Genomic DNA, 19,675 nt, shown 5'->3' with positions numbered 1-19,675 from the left:
AACCTCTTGGGCTATATCCAATAATTTTGGGCCATCAGATTGTTGACATTTCACGTGTGCTCCTCTATGAATAATAATTGGTCTATAGACTCTATACATTATGAGAGGCTGCATTAATTTTTTTTATCATTTTGCAGGAATAGGAAAACAAATGAAAGTTACAAGGGCGCAAAAACTATTAATTAAATTCCTTTTTTTTTCCAACCATTTATTAAGGATGCGATTTTGTCCAGAGAAAAGAAAAATTATTTGCTGCCAGTAATGGGGAGAGATAGAGATCTATTGAATTTGCTCGGTTTGAAATATGATATATTCATTCACTTGACGATTTCATTTTGTCGAGAACATCCCACATTGGGAATGTGAAATTTTATCTTACAATATTATGTAATGAGCATTTTCATGCATTGCTAATTAATTGTGGGCGTTAGATCTTTATACTTTTTTAACGGTATCAAAGACATATCAGAAATGTAAAATGTTATCTTAAATTAATTGGTTTCAAGTTAAATGTTCTAACTTATTCATTTCATCATATTGTAATATATAAATATATATATGATAATTAATTGGATTTGGTAGCTAGTAATGAATTTGGAGTCTTAGTTACCACATAAAAGGTACATATGTATGTATGAGCATTTGGCAAAGAGAATTTGATATATATGCTTGTTGCAAGAACATGAATTGAACTCATATCTTTGCATTAAGCAAACAGCTTTGATATGGTTAGGTAGTTTCTCTTGCACTGAAAGTTGATCACTTCCAAAAACAAAAATGTGGTATGTGATTTTCAGTTTTTCACCTTAATTAAGCCTCATTTCATTGAACCAACCTTATACATTTGAATTTTGGCTCAACTCTCCGTCATATATTACTAATTTACTATATTAGATTAATTTGTTTATCGTCTCCCTCCCTAGCTACATGGATAACTATTAATGAAACCACAAAAATCTGCGTTTTGTTTGTTCATTTTAGTGTTTTATTTCTTACATGCATGCGTATTCTTTTTTGTCATACTTATTATTTTAAAATTTTTTAAAAGAGTTTTAAAAAAAGATTACAAGTCTTAAAACCCACCACATTAACTTGATTAAAATGTGTATGCATGACATGCATAATTGCCAACTCTGAAACACCAGAAATCTATTTACAATAATTAATGTCCATTTCTCTAACCAATTAATAGACACAATGTTTTCGTAATTGGTAGAAGTCAATCTAGTTAATGCCAAAACAATTGCTCTCTATAAGCTTTCTGGAGCTGACTGCTGACTGCTGAACTACGTTAATAATGCAAATCTACTTGAAATGGTTCTATCGATCTCCTGATAGTTCAAATCAAATATTTAATCGATCATCACATATCAAACATATGGTTGATGGTTCTATATACTTCAATTATTTTGATAGATATGATCCTTGGCTTTAGGTGGTACAGCAGCCTTTTGATATATTTTAGTTTTGCCGGTTTTTGGGGTGGCTGGATTTGACTCACTAACAATTTTAACACTTATCTACCTAATTAATAGGCTTCTAATGGCATAGGTTGGCTTCTCAGCTTTCATTATTTAGTTTTTTTCAGATAGCGATTTTCAGACTCATATTTTTATTTGCACTTATCTCTTTCGTTTTTCTTTTACAAATGTGCAAAGTATGAAATTGGAGGAGATCCAAATTAATTTATGCTCTTCATGACTCTAATTCAATTACTTTTTTTCATTATGTTGGTTTAAGAGATGTATGTGTTTATATACTCAGAGATGGAATTGTCTGTACAAAAGTTAATTTGTAGACAATTGCTCCCTCGTTTTTACTCTTATGGTTAATTTTCCTTATTATCTATGCAGTTTGTAGACAGTTATTTGTGCGAATAAAACTTGCATGTTCTCGTGATAGGAGACGTGACATCCCTCCCAAGAGAGAGACAAAGACATAAATGAGAGAAAGAGAAAGAGGAGAGAGGGAGAGGGGCAGAGAGACAGAGATGAGAGGGAGGGATGCCACCTCTCCTATCCCCGTGAGAGGCAAGTCCTTCTCTATCTGTGCAAAAGTTTGTTCATAGAATCACAGTTATATATACTCTTGAACCAATAACTCTCAATAATCAACATCATTATCATTACCAAAGATAATAAGATTAGTTTGGGAAATGGAAATTAGATTAGTTTTCATGTGAGGAACGCAGAGAACATCTTGTAAGGTAAAGGATTTAGTTGGGGTGAGAAGAGAAGTGGAACCAGTGTGGGTGATTGGTAGACCCGTGCCATCACCGATCATGACATCATCAGAGCCACCATATGGAGTATGAAGAGAGAGGTTGTTGAGGTCCGAGGTGACATGGTGAGAAGCACCACTGTCAAGTAGCCAAGAGGGATTGTGAGAGGCGACATTGGTTGTGAAATGAGCTCGGGGCTGCCATGGTGTGTTGGAGTGATGAGGCGTTGCAGATGACCCTTGTGGGGAAGACTGAATTGGAACCATTTGGAAGGAAGGACATCGCTTGGCTGTATGACCTTGAGTGCCACAGACTTGGCAGTAGCCAAGATATGGACGGGGAGAGGTGCGGTTGCCGCGTGGAGCATTTTGGTTAAATGCAGGGGCAGGTGGACGACCATTGGGGGAGGAAGGAGATCGCCAGGACTGATGATTGTTGTTGGAAGGACGCCAGTGGCTTGATTGGGGGAAGCGTGGAGGAACGCTGTTGCGGTTTGTTGGAAAGGCAGTAGGTGTAAAGTGCACATCTGTTTTGTGTTTGTCCTGGAGCGATGCTTCGAATGTGAGTAGTTTCTCGTGCAACTCATCAAATGTGATGGTAGTGTCACGGGCTTGGACGGCACGTACTAACTCTTTGTAGTCATCACCAAGTTCGTCTAGGATTTTTTCTGTGAGGTCTTCATCAGCCATGGGAGCACCAAGGATAGCGAGTTCATCTGCACGAGCTTTAACAGCTTGAAGGAAGTCAGTGATACTGAGAGTTCCTTTGGTGAGGTTTTTGAGGGAAGTTTTGATTTGCTTGAGACGGCCCCGGGTTGGCTTGGCATAGGTATTTGCCAAAATGGTCCAGGCTTCTTTTGATGTTGTGGCTCTAGCAACAAAGGAAATAATTGTTGGAGAAAGAGAGCCAATGAGAGCATTGAGGATGAGTTGGTCCTGTCTAATCCAAAGAGTATAGGCTGGATTTGGGGTGATGATGTTGTTGTTGGTTACGGTTGGTGGTGGACACGGTTTGGATCCATCTATGTATCCCAATAGATCATACCCAATAAAGAGAGTATGAAACTGAAGTTTCCAGGATACATAGTTGTTATTATTAAGCTTGAGTGGAGCTTGGGCAGCAGCGTTTATGGTAATGAGATGATGTTCATTGACTCGAATGGTGTTGGTGTTTCCTGTTTGGACTGGGTTCATTGGAGGATTTTGGGTTTCCATTGAGATGGTGAGATAGAGGAAAAAAAAAAAAAAAAAAAAAAAACTTGGTGAAAGGGATAGGATCAGAGCTCTGATACCATGTTACAGTATTGAAAAACTGATTGCCACAAGCGTGACTTCTTTATTCAACTGAAGGGATATATATACAAGCTTGAGACACAGCCAACAGTTGCAACAATAAAGGAGAAATATCAGGAGTCAAAACTGATCCTAACTAAAAGTGATCAACCCAAACAGAAGAGATTACAACGAAATTCAAAAACAAAATCCAAAGAAGAAAGATAACACAGTGAGTCTGCTAACAGTTTGTTCATATATAGTTATTAGTTTCGTGCATATTCAATTTACCATATACACGTAAACCTCTCATGTCCGATGACAGTTAGGGAATTGCATATATAATTAACGAGTTAACAATCCATGTATATATAATACAATGCAACCACTCATGGCACAAGTTAATTAACAATCCATGGCACAAACTATTCTTTTGGCTATCTGTACAATAAGTTTCATATATAATTATGATCAAATAAATAGATAGACAAAATATTTTGTAATACTGAAAAAATAATGCTTAGGTACTTATATTTGAGTACTAACTTTGTACTCATATTTGAGTACTAACTTCGTACTCATATTCAATCAAATGAGCTTATAATGAGATTCACCATCTCAACTCTCTATTCTCTCTTATGATCGATTGGCTTATTTGATTGGTCATGAGTTGTACTCAAATCTGAGTACCTAAGCATTGTTCATACTGAAATCATCATAATGACAATAGAATAACAAAATAATTTTTTATTTGGCTTATTTTCTTGATAAAACTATATCTAGATAGTCTTCCCTATATCGAATTAAAAAAAATAAAAATAAAAAAAGGCAAAAAATTTACTGTTTAAATAATTGATTCTTTGGTTTCCCTGTATATGGAGTTTTTTTTGTCTAATGAAATACCATAAGATGTTTATGTTGCCAAACTGTAAATTTGGATTATATGTTTACACAGATAATCAACATAATAATCAACCTAATGAATAATTCATATCTACAATCTAACAACATAATTAAGCATGCTATGTTAACAAACTGACATAATCAATCACACAGTGTTCTCAATTGGATCCTACTCATTGTTACTTCAAGATCAATACCTATCAGGTGGCAGTACACAAACAACTGTAGGGCATTGATTCTAATTAACATCGCGTGGGGTCTTGAAGGAGCTATATGCATGGAAGCTACACCTCGGAAAACAATGGAGCCAGTGCCACACTTTTCAACTTGAAAGCACACTGTAACATATATATATATATATATATATATATACAAAAATGCTCTAGAGCTAATCAGTTAGTAAGATAATACGGTGCTAACCACCCTTTTGGGCCCACTATATAATGTAATCTCATGATCTAAACCGTTCATATTTTAGGTCTTTATTCAAAGATCAACCTTGCAAAAAATCAACCAAATCAGAAATCATTTAGTCATTTGATTATCATTACAATCATTTCATATTTTATTGAAAAACTTGTGTTCGTCCATTTACATGAGCACAATTAGCTTACTAACAGTTGAATAAACAATTTCCGATTTTGTTAATTTTTGTAAGGATGATGTCTGAATGGGAACCTAAAAAATAAACGGTTTGAATCATGAGATTACATAGTGTAGTGGGTTCAAAAGGATAGTTAATATTGTATTATCTTACTAACTGGTTAGCTTTAGAGTACTCATCATGTGTATATATATATATATATATATATATATATATATTTATATATAATAGCACGCAGACTACCTACCCTTTTATTCACTAGATGTTCCATTTTTCGGAAGAAGACAACCCCACATGCTATATATCTAGTTCATAGATAAGAGAGATATCAGCCATTTGTTGTATTGTGAGGCTGCAGCTTAGTCTTTGTTTTTTGTTTGATGTTATCATCATGTACGAATGGATAAGAAAGCTAGCATTTACCTATAAAAACAGCTGCACCTTAACGGGTTCTAATTAATTTCCATTATTGTGATGTGCATGGGATAACCACCTTATACTTATAGGCTTAGATTTGGATGATTTGGTTTGATATGAGCTTTTCCATTTTGATCCAAATTCACTGCATTGTGTTTAAATAGGTGAAACTCTCTTGTAAACATAAAAAATGTGAGTCATTGGATTACAAAACACCTATTACAATCTTATAATTTGGTGACTTACTTTTTACATACTTACAGAGGTTCACATTTCTCAAACTTGTAAGGCCAACAATAGCTGTGTATGCGCAACACACGCCACAGATGAGGATCCATAGATATATAGTGTGGACTCCTTGTATTGGAAAAATTCTTGTAACCATGACTATTGTGAGGGAATGAATAATTTCACAACCAGCCCAAAAAAGAGGAACTGAATCTTTAAAGAAAAAATGATATCTGTCATTTTAGCCATTGTGTAAACTCTATTTCCCCCTTGGTTACAATCCAAAAGAATGAAGGGCTGAAATCTAAGAAATGTTCAAAGATTATGCCATCCATTTTCCCCTTTTTATAATTTAAGGTTTAAATTGAATCAAAGAAGATCATGTTAGTACAAAAGCTAACATGAAGTCATTTCAGTCATTCGAGATTTCCTCCCTCTAACTTCATTGCAATATATACAACAGGAAAATTAATGTTTATGCAGCCTATATTGCTATTAGAAATTGATAATGAATTAATACACAGACAATGTGAGCAAAGCAAACAAATAATCAGTAGCAGGAAATATTAGCAATGAATATACCTAGTTGACTGGACTCTTACAACAATTGAAAATCTCATCAACATTTCCAGTCATGTTGCTTCCCTTTTTGTTTTTTTTTTGTTTTTTTTGTTTTTGTTTTTGGGTACTTAGGGGGGCCAAAGGCTCGAAACAATCAAACAAAACTACCCAGGAACAAGGCTGGGCCTGGCACCCTACACTGATCTGTTAGTAAGAACTGGGTGACTGGGATTGGGAGGAAGTCCAAAACATTACAGCATTTTTCAACTTTTTGTGTTGTCTGTTCTACTAATACCATATTACAGACATGTACATATCACTGATTTATGGAAGCATGCAAATCAAAGTTTTTTGGCACATGGAAACCCATTAGCTTGTACATTCTATAAAGCACAGAAATACTCACTCCACCATACTCCAACATTATGGATTGCATTATTACCACTTTGGAACTCTTTGAGTTCCTCAAATTCAACATGCTTTGATGTAAAATATTGACATAACTTGGAATAATGACAAGAAAAAATGTCTATATGATTACATTTCACAAATAGTGTGAGATACACAACCTGCAGATGGGCGTAAAGATAATAGAAGGCCTTCTCCAAAGTGAAAAATCCCAAACAGATAACTACGACTCAGTGGAATGACGAGCACAGCGGCGTACCCTCCTACATATTCCCACGGAAAAGAGTCAGCTTAACAGACATAAGTAGTTGACCAAAAAAAAAAAAAACAGACACAAGTAGAAGGAAAACAATTTAGGAAAATTTTTTAAGAAAAAAAAAAAACCCAAAGAATATGTTACTACTTGTTGTAAGCTTGTATGTCATGCTGAAACAGCTGAGCAGCCTCAGGGTTTGCAGGACTTGCAGGATTTGGATCTGTGAGAAGTGACTGCAGTAATTTGTTTATCAGTAAACCAACATTCTCACCATGTATTATGAAAGTGGAAGAAAAGGGGTTGGAGATTGAAGAGGAAGTAAATAGAATTGTGTGATTGAAACATTACTTGAACAGATGTCAAAATCGTAGACACATTGTGGCAGGGTGACCAAGCATCCTGAATTATATCCATGCACAGTGTGCCATCATGATAAACTGCACAAGCCACATAAGTAAGGAGATATTTATTAAAAAAAAAAAAAAGAAGAGAGAAGTAATAAGTGTCAGGCACATGAACTGCAAGCAAAGTAGAAGTGTAGAAGTCAAAAAGGAAAAAAACATGTTTAACTTGAAAATGCATGGACCAATATAACGGAAGACCATACTGCAAAGCTTTGAAATTTCAGTTGAGACATGCACTTTGTTTTTTGACATAAGTAGATTTCCTCTGTGCTACACTGGTACTAGCTCATCCATACTATTATTTTAAGAAACCCTTCTTGATGTTGGACGTCTATGAAATAACTAATATATGCCAACTAATTTTCAAACACATTGATGATAATTGAACAACCAAAGATGAAGATGCTATGGTCATAATGCACTACTAGACTACCTATAGTTCAACTTCCAATCAGTTTATTATTTTGTCTTATTGGTCCTCTCCCTCAACCAATCTACACTCCTCTCCTACACTTCAATCCTCTCTTTTCCATCCCCAACTCTCACCATGTTACACATGCATCACCTAAGCGCAGACTTTAGCATGAAAAAGTTAATCATAGAATGAACTGTAGCATTACAGTCAGAAGAATTTTTTGTTTTTTCCACTCATTCCAGCCCTTCCGTATCCCACTACCACTGTCACTGTGCTGCTTGCTACAATGATGTGAGCGATGATTTGCCACAAAATAATTACAACTAATACCTATAGAAAAAACACTTATCAAATTATCACTGGTAGGAACATACCGACATATAAACAAGAATGGGCCTATTTTCAAACCTCAAAATCATAAAATCAAGTTTTTGAAAGTTCAATTAGCAGCATAGGACCCATCGTAAACCTTGATTGCAATCGTAGCCTACTAGTTATGCAGTTTCAGTTCATAAAACCACACAACATCTCCCAAGCCTCTAAGAAAATGTATCTATAAAAGGGTTGAAAACCATTTTGCTGCACAAGCTGTATATCCAATCTAGGCCTAAATTGTTAATAGTGGGCATATATTTCAGCCCAACAATGGACTATCTAAATTTCCAATTGCATAAATGCAAATTTAATTCAATTACGTTTCTCATCATATACTGCTAATTTTGAATTGTATATCTAAGAATACTAATATAATTGGATTGGTACCAAATCTGAAATGAAAACATAAGCATGGCAGCAAATCAAAATGGAAGTAGAGATCGATGATTTGATCATCAAACTAACCATTTGGATGGAAAATTTCGGAAGTGAATCGGACACGAGGCGGCTTTTCGGGATATCGTTCACCAAATGTCAACCTCAAACTAAAAACCCCACCTGAATTTTTCATTTCAGGTCAAAAATGAATTTCCCAAAAAGAAAAAAAAAAAAGAATTGAGAACAGATCTACCTTCCCAGGGGGTCTCATCGGGGCCGAATATGGTGGCGCTCCACACGAACAGGTTCTGATCGGACAAAGGACTGGCGCTGCAACCCTAAATCGAAATGAAATTGAGAAATTGAGATTGAATTTGATCGGAATATGAGAGTAAATTGAGCTTATGTTAATGAAAGGAGTTACCTCAGGAGGCTCGTTGACGATGGTTCTGAGATCGGACATGAGCCGGAGCTGAGCGGACGTTGCCATGTAGATGTAAATCACAGAGCTGAGTCTGAGTGGTCGCGGCAAAGGAGATGGAGATTTGGACGACTCTCTCAGACTCTCTCTCCCTTTTCGAAAAATGAAAACAATAGAAAAAGAGAGAAAGAAACAAATGGGTGGGGTGGGGTTGGTGAGTAACTAATGGTGGATGAGAATGAAAGATTGAAAGGTTTGGGAATTTGAAAACTGTTTGCTGATCAAATCTGACAAAGAAAGAAAGGAATCGAAACTGAGTCTGTGTGTGTGTTGTGTATATATTAATATCTCTTTCTTTCTCTCTTATTAGCTGTAAAATTGTATTCCTTTTGATTTGTTTGCTGGCCAGCTGGGCTCTCTTGCTGGTCAATATTGTTATGGTGGTTATCTTTGTTTTTTCAAATCAAATGCATTATGCATGCAATTTTTCAGCCTGGCTTTGCTTTCGTTTTTGGAGCCCCTGGGTTTTGGTTATGGTTTGGTTTTTGGTGGGTAATGCTTGTTGCATTCAGCGGGTACAAGAATTATTAGTTCAAAGTCTCAATGTGTGTGTCAAACTGTCAATAATGGCTATTGGGCTTTGCCATTAGCATTTGGGCCTACATCTTTTCATTTGGGCTACTAGTTTTTTCTTCTTTTTTTTGTTGAGAATGGGCTACTCCTAGTTTAATGACTCAACCTTGTAATTACTCTACTTTGGCATATAGTGATCTTACAGTATACATGTTGCATAACAAGTCAATGGTCAACGCATGAGATTTATGCGCTCGAATTCTTTGTTGAAGGATGTACATAATTGGTGTAGCCCTTGCGATCGAATCAATTTCAATTTGGGTCCCTTGTGATCGAATCAATTTCAATTACCATAGTTTTTATGACTTTGGATATGGATGAATTTGACGCAGGCCAGCCACATATTTCTAAAATCATGTAACATTTTAATGGTTCTCGCAAAGTAATTTTGTGTGTTATTCTTGGACTGTTTCATATAACTATAAGCTTGCAAATTACACCTTCAATTTGGCCAAGTTAATTTCGTATATACTTGTGAGTACGAATGTAGGATTAACCCAAATAATTAATGAGAATTAAGCATTTAATGAATTGGACTCTTTACCTGAGCTCAATAATCAATCAAAAAATATTGCAATATAAACAACGTACGTGAGATTCGTACATTTATAGATGTGAAAATACAGATGTATTCCTTCTCTGTAAGAGATGTGATCAGATAGTTTCACGCAACCAAGATGATGCTATTTGATATTGAAGAAAAAAAGCATTACAGAAAATTGGATAAAGAATAAACAAATGACATAATGCTTTGGTCACACATCGACTGATAGACATAGCTAGTCGAATAATATGTGTTCCAGGTAGATCATAAAAAGCCATCACAGTCATCACCTAATTAATTACCTATTTAACCAGGTAGAGAATAAAGTCTATTAACTAAATACTAATTACCTAATTACTAACTTATAATAAAACCAGAACCAGGTAGAACATCAATTTATCAAGTGTACAAAGTTTTTTTTTTTTTTTTTTGGTGAGATTGAGGCCTTACAATGTTATAAATATATACTGCCAAAAAATGTCATAAATCTATAGTTTAATATAGTGACGGAGGAAATATATGATGTGCTATTGAAGTGTTGTTTAAATAAAAAGTTTATCATGTGAATTGAGGTTTATTATGATCTAATCAATTTCAATTTGGGTCTAACAATGGTTTTTATGACTTCTAAGTAGGATTTACCCAAATGCTTAAATCTTGTGGCACAAACAGAGTAGTTATAATTGTGTAATAAGAGATGTGATCGATAAGCAACGTGGTAATTAATTCATGTGGTCAATACTTTTATAATCAAAATTATAGTATTTGATTGAAAAAAGAAAGGGTCCATTAGATTTTGGGTGTTGACCACTAATAATGTTGGTCAAAAGAATAAGGATAAATTACAATTATATACCTCAATTATACACCACTTTTCAACTTGGTACCATAAGTTCAAAAAGTTGCATTAAGTTACACTAACTACGAAATCGTGTCAATTAGGTATCTTCGTTAGTCTGGCCGTCAAAAAAACCGTTATCTGATGACGTGGCACACCACTAAAAGGCTTCATTTCAATTTAATACCTCTACTTTACTATATTTTTCAAGTTCATACCTCAAGTTAAAAAACTTGCAAATAAATAAATATTTTCTAATTTTTATTTCAATTTCACCCCAACTTTTGACCTATCAAATCTTCACCAAAATCAACAATCATATACTCATTTTGAAGCTATGAATCTCCTCTTTATAACCATATAGAAATAATTCAAAAAGGAGCTATGAAACGGGAGATAAGTAGTCACAAATTAGGCTACTCGAAATTGCCAATTTGTTTGGAAAATTTGGCAGTTTCGGGTAGTCTACTTTGTGACCAATTATTTCGTATTTCATAACTTCTTTTTGCATGATTTTTATATGGTTGTAAAGAGAAGATTCATACATTCAAAATGAGTATAAGATTGATAATTTTGGTGGAGATTTGATGGATCAAAAGCTGGGATGAAGTTGAGATAAAAACTAGAAAACATTTATTTATTTGCAAGTTTTTAAACTTGAGGTGTGAAATTGAAAAATATGGTAAAGTTGAGGTACTAATTAAATTGAAATGAAGTCTTTTAGTGGTGATCCACGTCATCAGATAACGGCTTTTTTGACGGTCAAACTAACGGAGGTACCTAACTGACATGGTTTCGTAGTTAGGGTAGTTTAATGCAACTTTTTGAACTTGAGGTACCAAGTTCAAAAGTGGTGTATAATTGAGGTATATAATTGTAATTAACTCAAAGAATAATATGTTTAACCACTTGAATTCTGGGACAAAAATTTCTATTAAGCACTCAGCAAAAGTGTCGAGTGATTGGTAGGTGTGTAAATGCATCTCAAAAAATACAGATGTAGCTCAAGAAATACAAATACACCTGCTGAACAGATGCAGCTCAAAAAATGCAGATGCACTGGTCGAGCATTCGACAAAACGCTGAGTGCTCGGCGGCCTAATTTACGTTCATAGATTGTCCTTTAGTTCAAATTAGTATCTCAATATACTTCATATCATGTGATCGATAAGCGACGTGGTAATTAATACATGTGGTCAAATAGTTTTATAATCAAAATTATAGTATTTGATTGAAAAAAGAAAGGGTCTATTAGATTTTGGGGGTTGACCACTAAAATGTTGGCTAAAAGGATAATATGTTTAACCACTTGAGTTATAGGACAAAAATTTATATTGAGCACTCAGCAGAAGTGCTGAGTGATTGGTAGGTGTGCAGATGCATCTCAAAAATGCAGATGTAGCCAAAAAATACAAATGCACCTGTTGAGCAGATGCGGCTTAAAAAATACAAATGCACCGGTACCTACCGAACAGATGCAGCTTAAAAAATGCAGATGCACCTGCTGAGCGCTCGACGGCCTAATTTAAGTTCATAGATTGTCCTTTTAGTTCAAATTATTATCTCAATATACTTCGTATCATATCAAGTATATAAATGATTTGGTAGTAGAATCTAATTTACTAAAATAGAAAAGCAAGTTTGATAGAAAAATCTGTATAAAGAAGAAACACATGTTGCATGTTGCATGTCGGTTGTTAACTTGTTATCGCACACGGACTCAGTGGAGTATATATGACCTTCCACCGAAAAGAAGAACAAAAACAAAAACAAAAACAAGCAAACAAAAAGAGAGACTAATTATGAGTCTATGACTCAATATATCAAGGAATCAAAGCCGCCAGGACGATGCCAATTAAATTATCACGTCATAATGCTTTGGTCACACGTAGGCATATATGACTAAAACTTGTATGGGCATGCCCCATTGAAGACTCTCTCAGGCATATATAGTTGGTGGAACCATTGCGTACGTTATGGACATGACGCAAACAATTATTATGGTCACCGACCTCAGCCAAATAACGTTAATTGACCTACATACCCACTGCTTGCTTAGTTGCTTATGCGATTTGAATGGTTCAAGTCAAATATGCAGAGTTTCAAATGGGCATTCTTGTCAATGTGATTTTCAATCAATGACTTTATTGATAAAACTATGCGGTAACGACTCTCTATGAAGAGTCAAGTAACACGGGTTGAATTCATGAATTCATTACCAATTCTCTCTCTTTCTCATTCGTTTTGAGGCCACAAGCGTTAAGAAACAAACAAAAAGCCATTGCTTCTCTCTCTCTCTCTCTCTCTCTCTCTCTCTCTCTCTCAACACACAAACTAAGTAATGGGCACTGCAGTACTATAGAAAAAGACCATATTCATATGTAGTCTTAAGAAATAACTACAACCCATATCTTCTGATCCTCTCACTCTGATCTCTCTCTCTCTCTCTCTCTCTCTCTCTCTCTCTCTCTGTCTGTCTTTCTCTTTCTCTCCTCACACACAAAACTTAGAAGATAACAAAAGATGGAAGGAAATAGAAAGAAAAGGAAGATGGAAAATGAAGAAGAGGATGAAGAGGAAAAGATCGAGGAATTCTTTGCTTTGATTAGAAGTACAAAGGAGGTGCGTGATCTTCTTAGGGGCAGCTCAAATATTGGGTCAAAGGAGAAAAAAGATGAGAAGAAGATGGAAGAAGAAGCAGAGAAGGCTACCGGAGCTTGGAACCCGGCATTCAAACCAGAAGACTTCCTTGAGGATGATCAGAGTGCAGGTCATGGAGGTGCAGGTCCCTCTAAAACACAACAAGAAGAAGATAAGAAAGAAGACGAAGGAGGTAATATATATGGTTTAGACCTAAAGCTTTCTTTGTAGGAACAGTGAAAGTACAAGTGGATATTGCATATATGTTGGAACTTGGAACTTGCAGGCAGGTCAAATGGTCTCTAACACTGCAGTTTCCTCCATATATTGTCTAGGTTAACTATGCTATATATTGTAATGCATTAAGAAATTAAGCACCACTAAGCTTTGTAAATTGTTTCCATGTGCTATGCTCATCCAATGTGAAATTATATATGGCAACTTGGATAGGATTCAATTAGTTTACTAGAAAATATCTTCTAGGGGTATAATAACTAGGAGAAGGATGCATGACATTATATTTTTTACACAAGTTTTCAATTAGACTTATTCCATATAAGATTTCAACGATTCGAACCGTCTATTTTTTATATTTATATTAAGAGATCATTCTTACAAAAAATTAGATAAATAGAAACTATTTACTATATAAGATTAAATGGTCAACATTTCAAGTGTTTATTTTGTTAACCATTTCATCTATATAAGTAAATAATTTTCGATTTACTTAATCTTTTATAAAGATGATCCTTTAATGAAGAATTAAAAAATAAACAATTCGGATCATTAAAATTCTATATAAAATAAATCTTATTAAAAATTTGTGTAAAAAATAAAATGACATTTCCGCCCCCTGATAGTTATTAGGGGTAAACGAGTAACCACCTCTTTTAGCATCAAATGGTGAAGCAAATAAATTAATGAGTGATGAAATAGCATGACATCAGCAAACGACCAATTATGATTATATTGCAAACTTTGAAAGTGAAGCAACTTCGTCGATTCACATCAAAGGAACAGCACTGGGCCACACATATAAAGACATCGTAACATACAATAGGCGCCCACTTAGATGCTAGATATTTTATATGGTTTTGACTATAGAAAAAGTGGATTATTATTCTCACAAAAAAAAAAAAGTGGATTATTTGGTGAGGTTTCCCAAATATTTAGGATCCAACTCCTTTTTCAAAGCACTCACATGAGATTGGACCTATAATGTTGTGTGTCTAAGACACACCTGATACCATGGGACCAATAAGGCTATAACCATAACAGATTTCCAGTTGGAGACGAGAAAAATTAGAAGAAGATTACACAAAAATTATGCATATCACCATTCAAATATTTTCCTAGTTTAAATTTTCTTCATACTAACAGCCCAACCATTAAGGGACACCTCTTGGACTAACTCAACCATCCATATATAAGTGCATGAATGCACAGACACACTCACTAAGATGGTAATTGCTGGGCCTATATAATGGAAACTAGAGGTTTGATTACAACAAATTAAATAAGAAAAATGAAATGGAAGAAAACACCAAATTCATTTAGAAGATATCCTCTTCTTGGCAAACTATATAATTAGCAGGCTTAACACAAGAAAAAGTAACACAATAAAATTAATGTTATGTACTCAGGTTGGAAAAAATAACAAACTTAATCATTAGAAAATTTTCTAGTACAAGTTGTTACTGCAGAATTCGGTTGATAAATCATAAATGCAGCAGATGAACAGGAGCCTCACCTCTATAAGCAATTAATAATTATGCAGCGCCTTTCTGACATGGTCAAACCCTAAAATGCACTTCAAATTCAGACCCACCATGGTAGGCCTTAAAGAAATTTAGAAGCTCAATTTCTAAGACTGTCAGGGCAAGACAATCACCAAAAGCCTCTGCAAGAACACAAGCCATCCTTCAAATGATTAAATCAGTGGGCCACCTGTTGTACTAAGTAAGTTAACCAATCGAGCATGTATGCACAGACACAGTGACACACTCACTAAGTTGGTAGTTGATAGCTTGGCCTATATAAATGAAAACTAGGGGTTTGATTACTACAAATTAAATAAACAAATCTTAGTAAGTTATTAGGAAATGAAGGAGAGAAATATAAAATTCATTTAAAAGATGACCTCTTCTAGAATCAACTTCAACGCAACAAAAGCTTTATATTTTCAACAACGCGGAGGTGGAGAGGGAGATGGATAAGTAACTAAACGTGATTAGTATCGACGGTAGTGAGGGAAAATTCGTACTTAGTGTTCAGTGCTGTTCCTGATATTTTAGAGGCCCGGTGCAAAAATCTCTGAAATTGACCCTTTGTACAATATATATATATATATATACATAATTCTATAGACATGTTTTTTATTTACTTTTGCTTGAAAATTAAAAAGAAAAAAAATACTTTCATTAAACATAAGATGATATCACAGTTTATACAAATTTTGAATAAAAAACTTTGGACAAGAAATAATTAAAGTTATAGGGCCTTTGAATAAAAATAAATTAAAGCTGCAGCCTTTAGACTTGTCAAAAAGAGGTTCTTCAACAATCTGAGCAACTATGTGATAAATGCACCACCTAAAAAACACAAGTACAATAAGATAAGGACCAAAAAAGTTAATGAAAATGCCTGAAGACAGGGCTAAGAAAGAGATTAAAACTCAAGAAATGATTGAAGAGGGAGCTGAAGGCTAAAGCCTTGAGAATCGAATGGATTAACTTCAAGTCTTCAATTTAATTGAATCAATTGATTAATGATTGAGGAAGAGGGTGACTGGGAAACTGGGTTAGTTTGGACGAGCTAAAAGCCTAAAAGAGAGAGAGAGACTGATAGAGAGAATGAGATATTTGTTTAATAAAAAAAAAACATTTCAACTTTCAGTTTTTTTTTTTTTTTTTCCCAATACATGTGCAATGTTATGCAACTTTGGGCCAATAACTTTAGGCCCCACTTAAAAAAATATAATTTCTAAGTTCTAACCACCAGCAATTATATATACACACTAATGTTTTTTTTTACAACAACACAGTCAGGCTACTCAGCATCAATTTTATATATATATTCTAATTTTAAATATTATAATATATACTACATATATAAAAAAAAAAAAAAAAATTTGAGCCTCCCTTGAAATTGGGCCCTGGGCGGTCGCCCCTGGTGCCCTTGCTCAGGGACGGCTCTGTTAGTGTTGTAAACTGAATGGGGCTTTTTTTTTTTTTTATATATATATTTTAAATTTGTTAAAACTGCTTTGAATTAGGTTGTTCTAGTTAAGTAATTTCAAAAAATTGTGCCCCACAAACCAATAATGTGATTTTTATACATATTGTATAATAGAAAGATGGCATTGTATTGCAATTCTAACTAAATAGGTTTATTCTAATTTTCTTAATACAAAAAAAAGTTTATTCTTATTTTGGTTATAATTCAAGTTATCGAGTAATAACCACGTGTTGTTTGATGTCATTCATAATTTGTGAATGCATTAAGAATTAATTTATATTGTTATTGTTATTTACTTTTCAATAGATGAGAGAATTAAAAAAGTAAAGTACATTACTCTAAAATTCATTTTACAGCCCTTAATGATAAACAAACCCACTTAAAAAATTATAATGATAAATTATAAATATGTCATCTTTGTATAAATAAAGCCCACATTATATTTTCTTCCATATTTTTGGTGCCGAGCGCTCGGCGTGTGTTTTTTTTTTTTTTTAACTAAGCAAATTGCCATTGCGCACAGTGACAATTAGTAACAATATAACATGTGTGTTTTATGCAATTCAAATAGTTATTGTCGCACAATGATAATAATTGTCATTGTCTGACATTGGCAATTGTCCAACGCTCGGTGCACAGTGCCGAACACTCAGCTTATTAAAGTGGACCAGCCGATCATGGGCTTTTTCGTTTTGGACTTGAAAATAAAGAACTCAAAAAAGTATTCTAACTCAAAATTATATTAGAAATAGTTAACTCGCACTATGGAACTAATAGAACCTAAAGGGTTACATATAAATAGAGGAGTTTATGATTATGAGTTATATAAAAGATTAAAATCAATTGAAAATTACTTAGTTTAAATCAATTGAAGATTACTGAATTAAAATCAATTGAAAATTAAGAGTCCAATTATTATGAGGGACTAATTATAAGAGACTGATTTATCATAGTCCTTAGATTAATCAAATGACACATAGTTTGTCTACTTTATGTTAAGTTTTAACTATGTGATTTTGGGCTTCCAAATTAAAACATAACATGCACTCTTTACAAACTCCATTTTACACCCTAAAAGGGTATGAGGTGAACCCTTGGTTGATGAGGTAAAAAACGGGATAAGGATATGAATAAATGAGTTTGGGTGAGTTTTTTTTTTTTTTTTTTTTTAAATGATTAGTAATTTAAAAGAAATTCTTAGGTAATAAAATGAGGATGAATTAACCTAAAAGCAGTTAGAAGCCATTCTGTGAAGATTAATTAGTAGTGCTTTGGGCCAAGAATAATTAATTACGGATCATAATCAAAATAGCCCAATTGATTGGCCCAAGGCTTCTTAGGGTTCAAAACTTGAAACTCAAGTCACACCCCTATGCAAGTGTTAGGGTGTGATTCGATCTTTACAAGTTTTTGGAGAAAATTAACTTTTGACATAAAAACTTGGTGATTGGTAAGAGAGGAGACGCGCAACACTTGGATTCAGACTCCAGTCGCGTGACAAAGGTATATACTTGATTCTATCTAGCACACCTTAGTCTTAACTTTTAATTACGCATGATTTCGAGTAGTGAAATGTTTTGTCTTATTGGACTGTATTTTACTTTCTTTAGCAATCGGAACATTTACTTCATGGAATTTCTCCTCTTTTTTTTTTTTTTTTTCCTTGAGTGGGATTCATAGTATTTAATCTAACTTATAAATGAAATACCATTCTCTACTGATATTTATGGTATTGGTATAGTCATGACACACACGACTGCATTGAAAACTTAATATTTTAAGAGTATTATTTGTGCTTACTTTAATGTAATACATGAGTGAACAGGGTTGATATTAATTTACTTTTGGCCAAATGACATTTTTGTCCCTGTACTTTTATAAAATTTCTACTTTAATTCTGTTTTTTTAATTTCCACTTTGATTAATTAGTAGTTATTTGTCGCTTGGTTGAATTCACCAAATCATATATAAAGCTATGAATTAGATAAAACTATGAGGAATGGAACTGCCTAATTTTTCAAATATTTTTATTTTATTTTATTTTATAGAGGGAACTCACTATTTGAAAATGCACAAACTTGCATCCAATAATGAATGTTTGTTAAAAAAAGAAAAATAGATAAAAATGGAGGGAATGCGTTTGTAATTTATTTATGATGGGAAGGGAAGTTTTGGATTTGGGGCAAGACATGTGAATGTGATTACACTATCATGATTGAAAAGAGTTGAATGAGTGAGCGTACATTGCATTGCATGTCCTCTCTTTTTCCACAGCGGCAGAGACAGAAAGATGGATATGGCGTGACTAGGTGGGACTGCTCAGGCCCAATGCCACAAGAAACAAATCCCAGAAACAAGTTTTTTTGAATAAAAGAAATAAATAAATGCTTCAAATTTTGCAAGGAAAGCGAAAACCCAGAACCCCACAGCTGTAAATCCATGTCTTTTAGCGGTAGCCAATCCCATCCCTCTTATAACTTGTGGCGGGTGGGGTGGTGTTGGGTTTGTGGGTTTTTTTTTTATTATTTTTTTTTCTTTTTTAATAATGAGTTTTGAAATTTTATCTCACTTCGATCAATAGGCTCACTTCATTTATTGATGTCATATATTTTAGTACATCAGAAATTACCAATTTGTTCATTTTATTTTTTTTATTATTTATGAGCATAAAATTACGACGTTGTTTTTAATTTAATTTAAGGTTTGGAGTTTTTGTTTTTTGTCAAATTGGTTTAAGGATTAGAATTTGGATTATGGAGCTTATGATTTAGGATTTGGATTTTGGGTGTCGTTTTGTTGCATTGCAGTCAAATATAAACCTATTACGAATATAAATTTGCATTATAGTGTATGTTTGATCTATTATAATTCTTTTTTTTTTCATTTTAATCAATAGTAACTAAAATAAAATTATAAAAAAG

At 33.9% G+C, this 19,675-nt stretch overlaps 2 protein-coding genes across 2 annotated transcripts; one reads left to right on the top strand and one right to left on the bottom strand.

The window, feature by feature from the left end:
- Nucleotides 1–6,618: 6,618 nt before the first annotated feature.
- On the bottom strand, nucleotides 6,619–9,403 carry LOC147284247 (ubiquitin-conjugating enzyme E2 2-like). Its single transcript, XM_086243682.1, has 6 exons — nucleotides 8,866–9,403; nucleotides 8,695–8,779; nucleotides 8,529–8,621; nucleotides 7,218–7,306; nucleotides 7,017–7,102; nucleotides 6,619–6,876 (listed from the first exon to the last, which is right to left on the bottom strand). The coding sequence occupies exons 1-6, from the start codon at nucleotides 8,929–8,931 to the stop codon at nucleotides 6,837–6,839; spliced, it is 459 nt and encodes a 152-aa protein (XP_086099808.1). The 5' UTR covers nucleotides 8,932–9,403; the 3' UTR covers nucleotides 6,619–6,836.
- A 3,766-nt stretch (nucleotides 9,404–13,169) lies between these two features.
- Nucleotides 13,170–13,948, top strand: LOC147284246 (uncharacterized). Its single transcript, XM_086245341.1, has one exon. The coding sequence runs from the start codon at nucleotides 13,401–13,403 to the stop codon at nucleotides 13,746–13,748; it is 348 nt and encodes a 115-aa protein (XP_086101467.1). The 5' UTR covers nucleotides 13,170–13,400; the 3' UTR covers nucleotides 13,749–13,948.
- Nucleotides 13,949–19,675: the final 5,727 nt, after the last annotated feature.

This window comes from Dryas octopetala, chromosome 5 (genome assembly GCF_963921425.1).
Source record: "Dryas octopetala chromosome 5, drDryOcto1.1, whole genome shotgun sequence".
NCBI lineage: Eukaryota > Viridiplantae > Streptophyta > Magnoliopsida > Rosales > Rosaceae > Dryas > Dryas octopetala.
Note: the sequence above shows the minus strand (reverse complement) of the source record. Positions and strands in the feature narration are given on the sequence as shown.

What these genes read in the sequence shown, in the direction of transcription:
- LOC147284246 (XM_086245341.1), top strand. Translation starts at nt 13,401, where the DNA reads ATGGAAGGAAATAGAAAGAAAAGGAAGATGGAAAATGAAGAAGAGGAT.
- LOC147284247 (XM_086243682.1), bottom strand. Translation starts at nt 8,931, where the DNA reads ATGGCAACGTCCGCTCAGCTCCGGCTCATGTCCGATCTCAGAACCATC. An exon ending in TCGTCAACGAGCCTCCTGAG is followed by an intron (nt 8,780 to 8,865) that starts GTAACTCCTTTC and finishes ATTTCGATTTAG; the next exon opens with GGTTGCAGCGCCAGTCCTTT. An exon ending in CGAAATTTTCCATCCAAATG is followed by an intron (nt 7,307 to 8,528) that starts GTTAGTTTGATG and finishes TGGCTTGTGCAG; the next exon opens with TTTATCATGATGGCACACTG.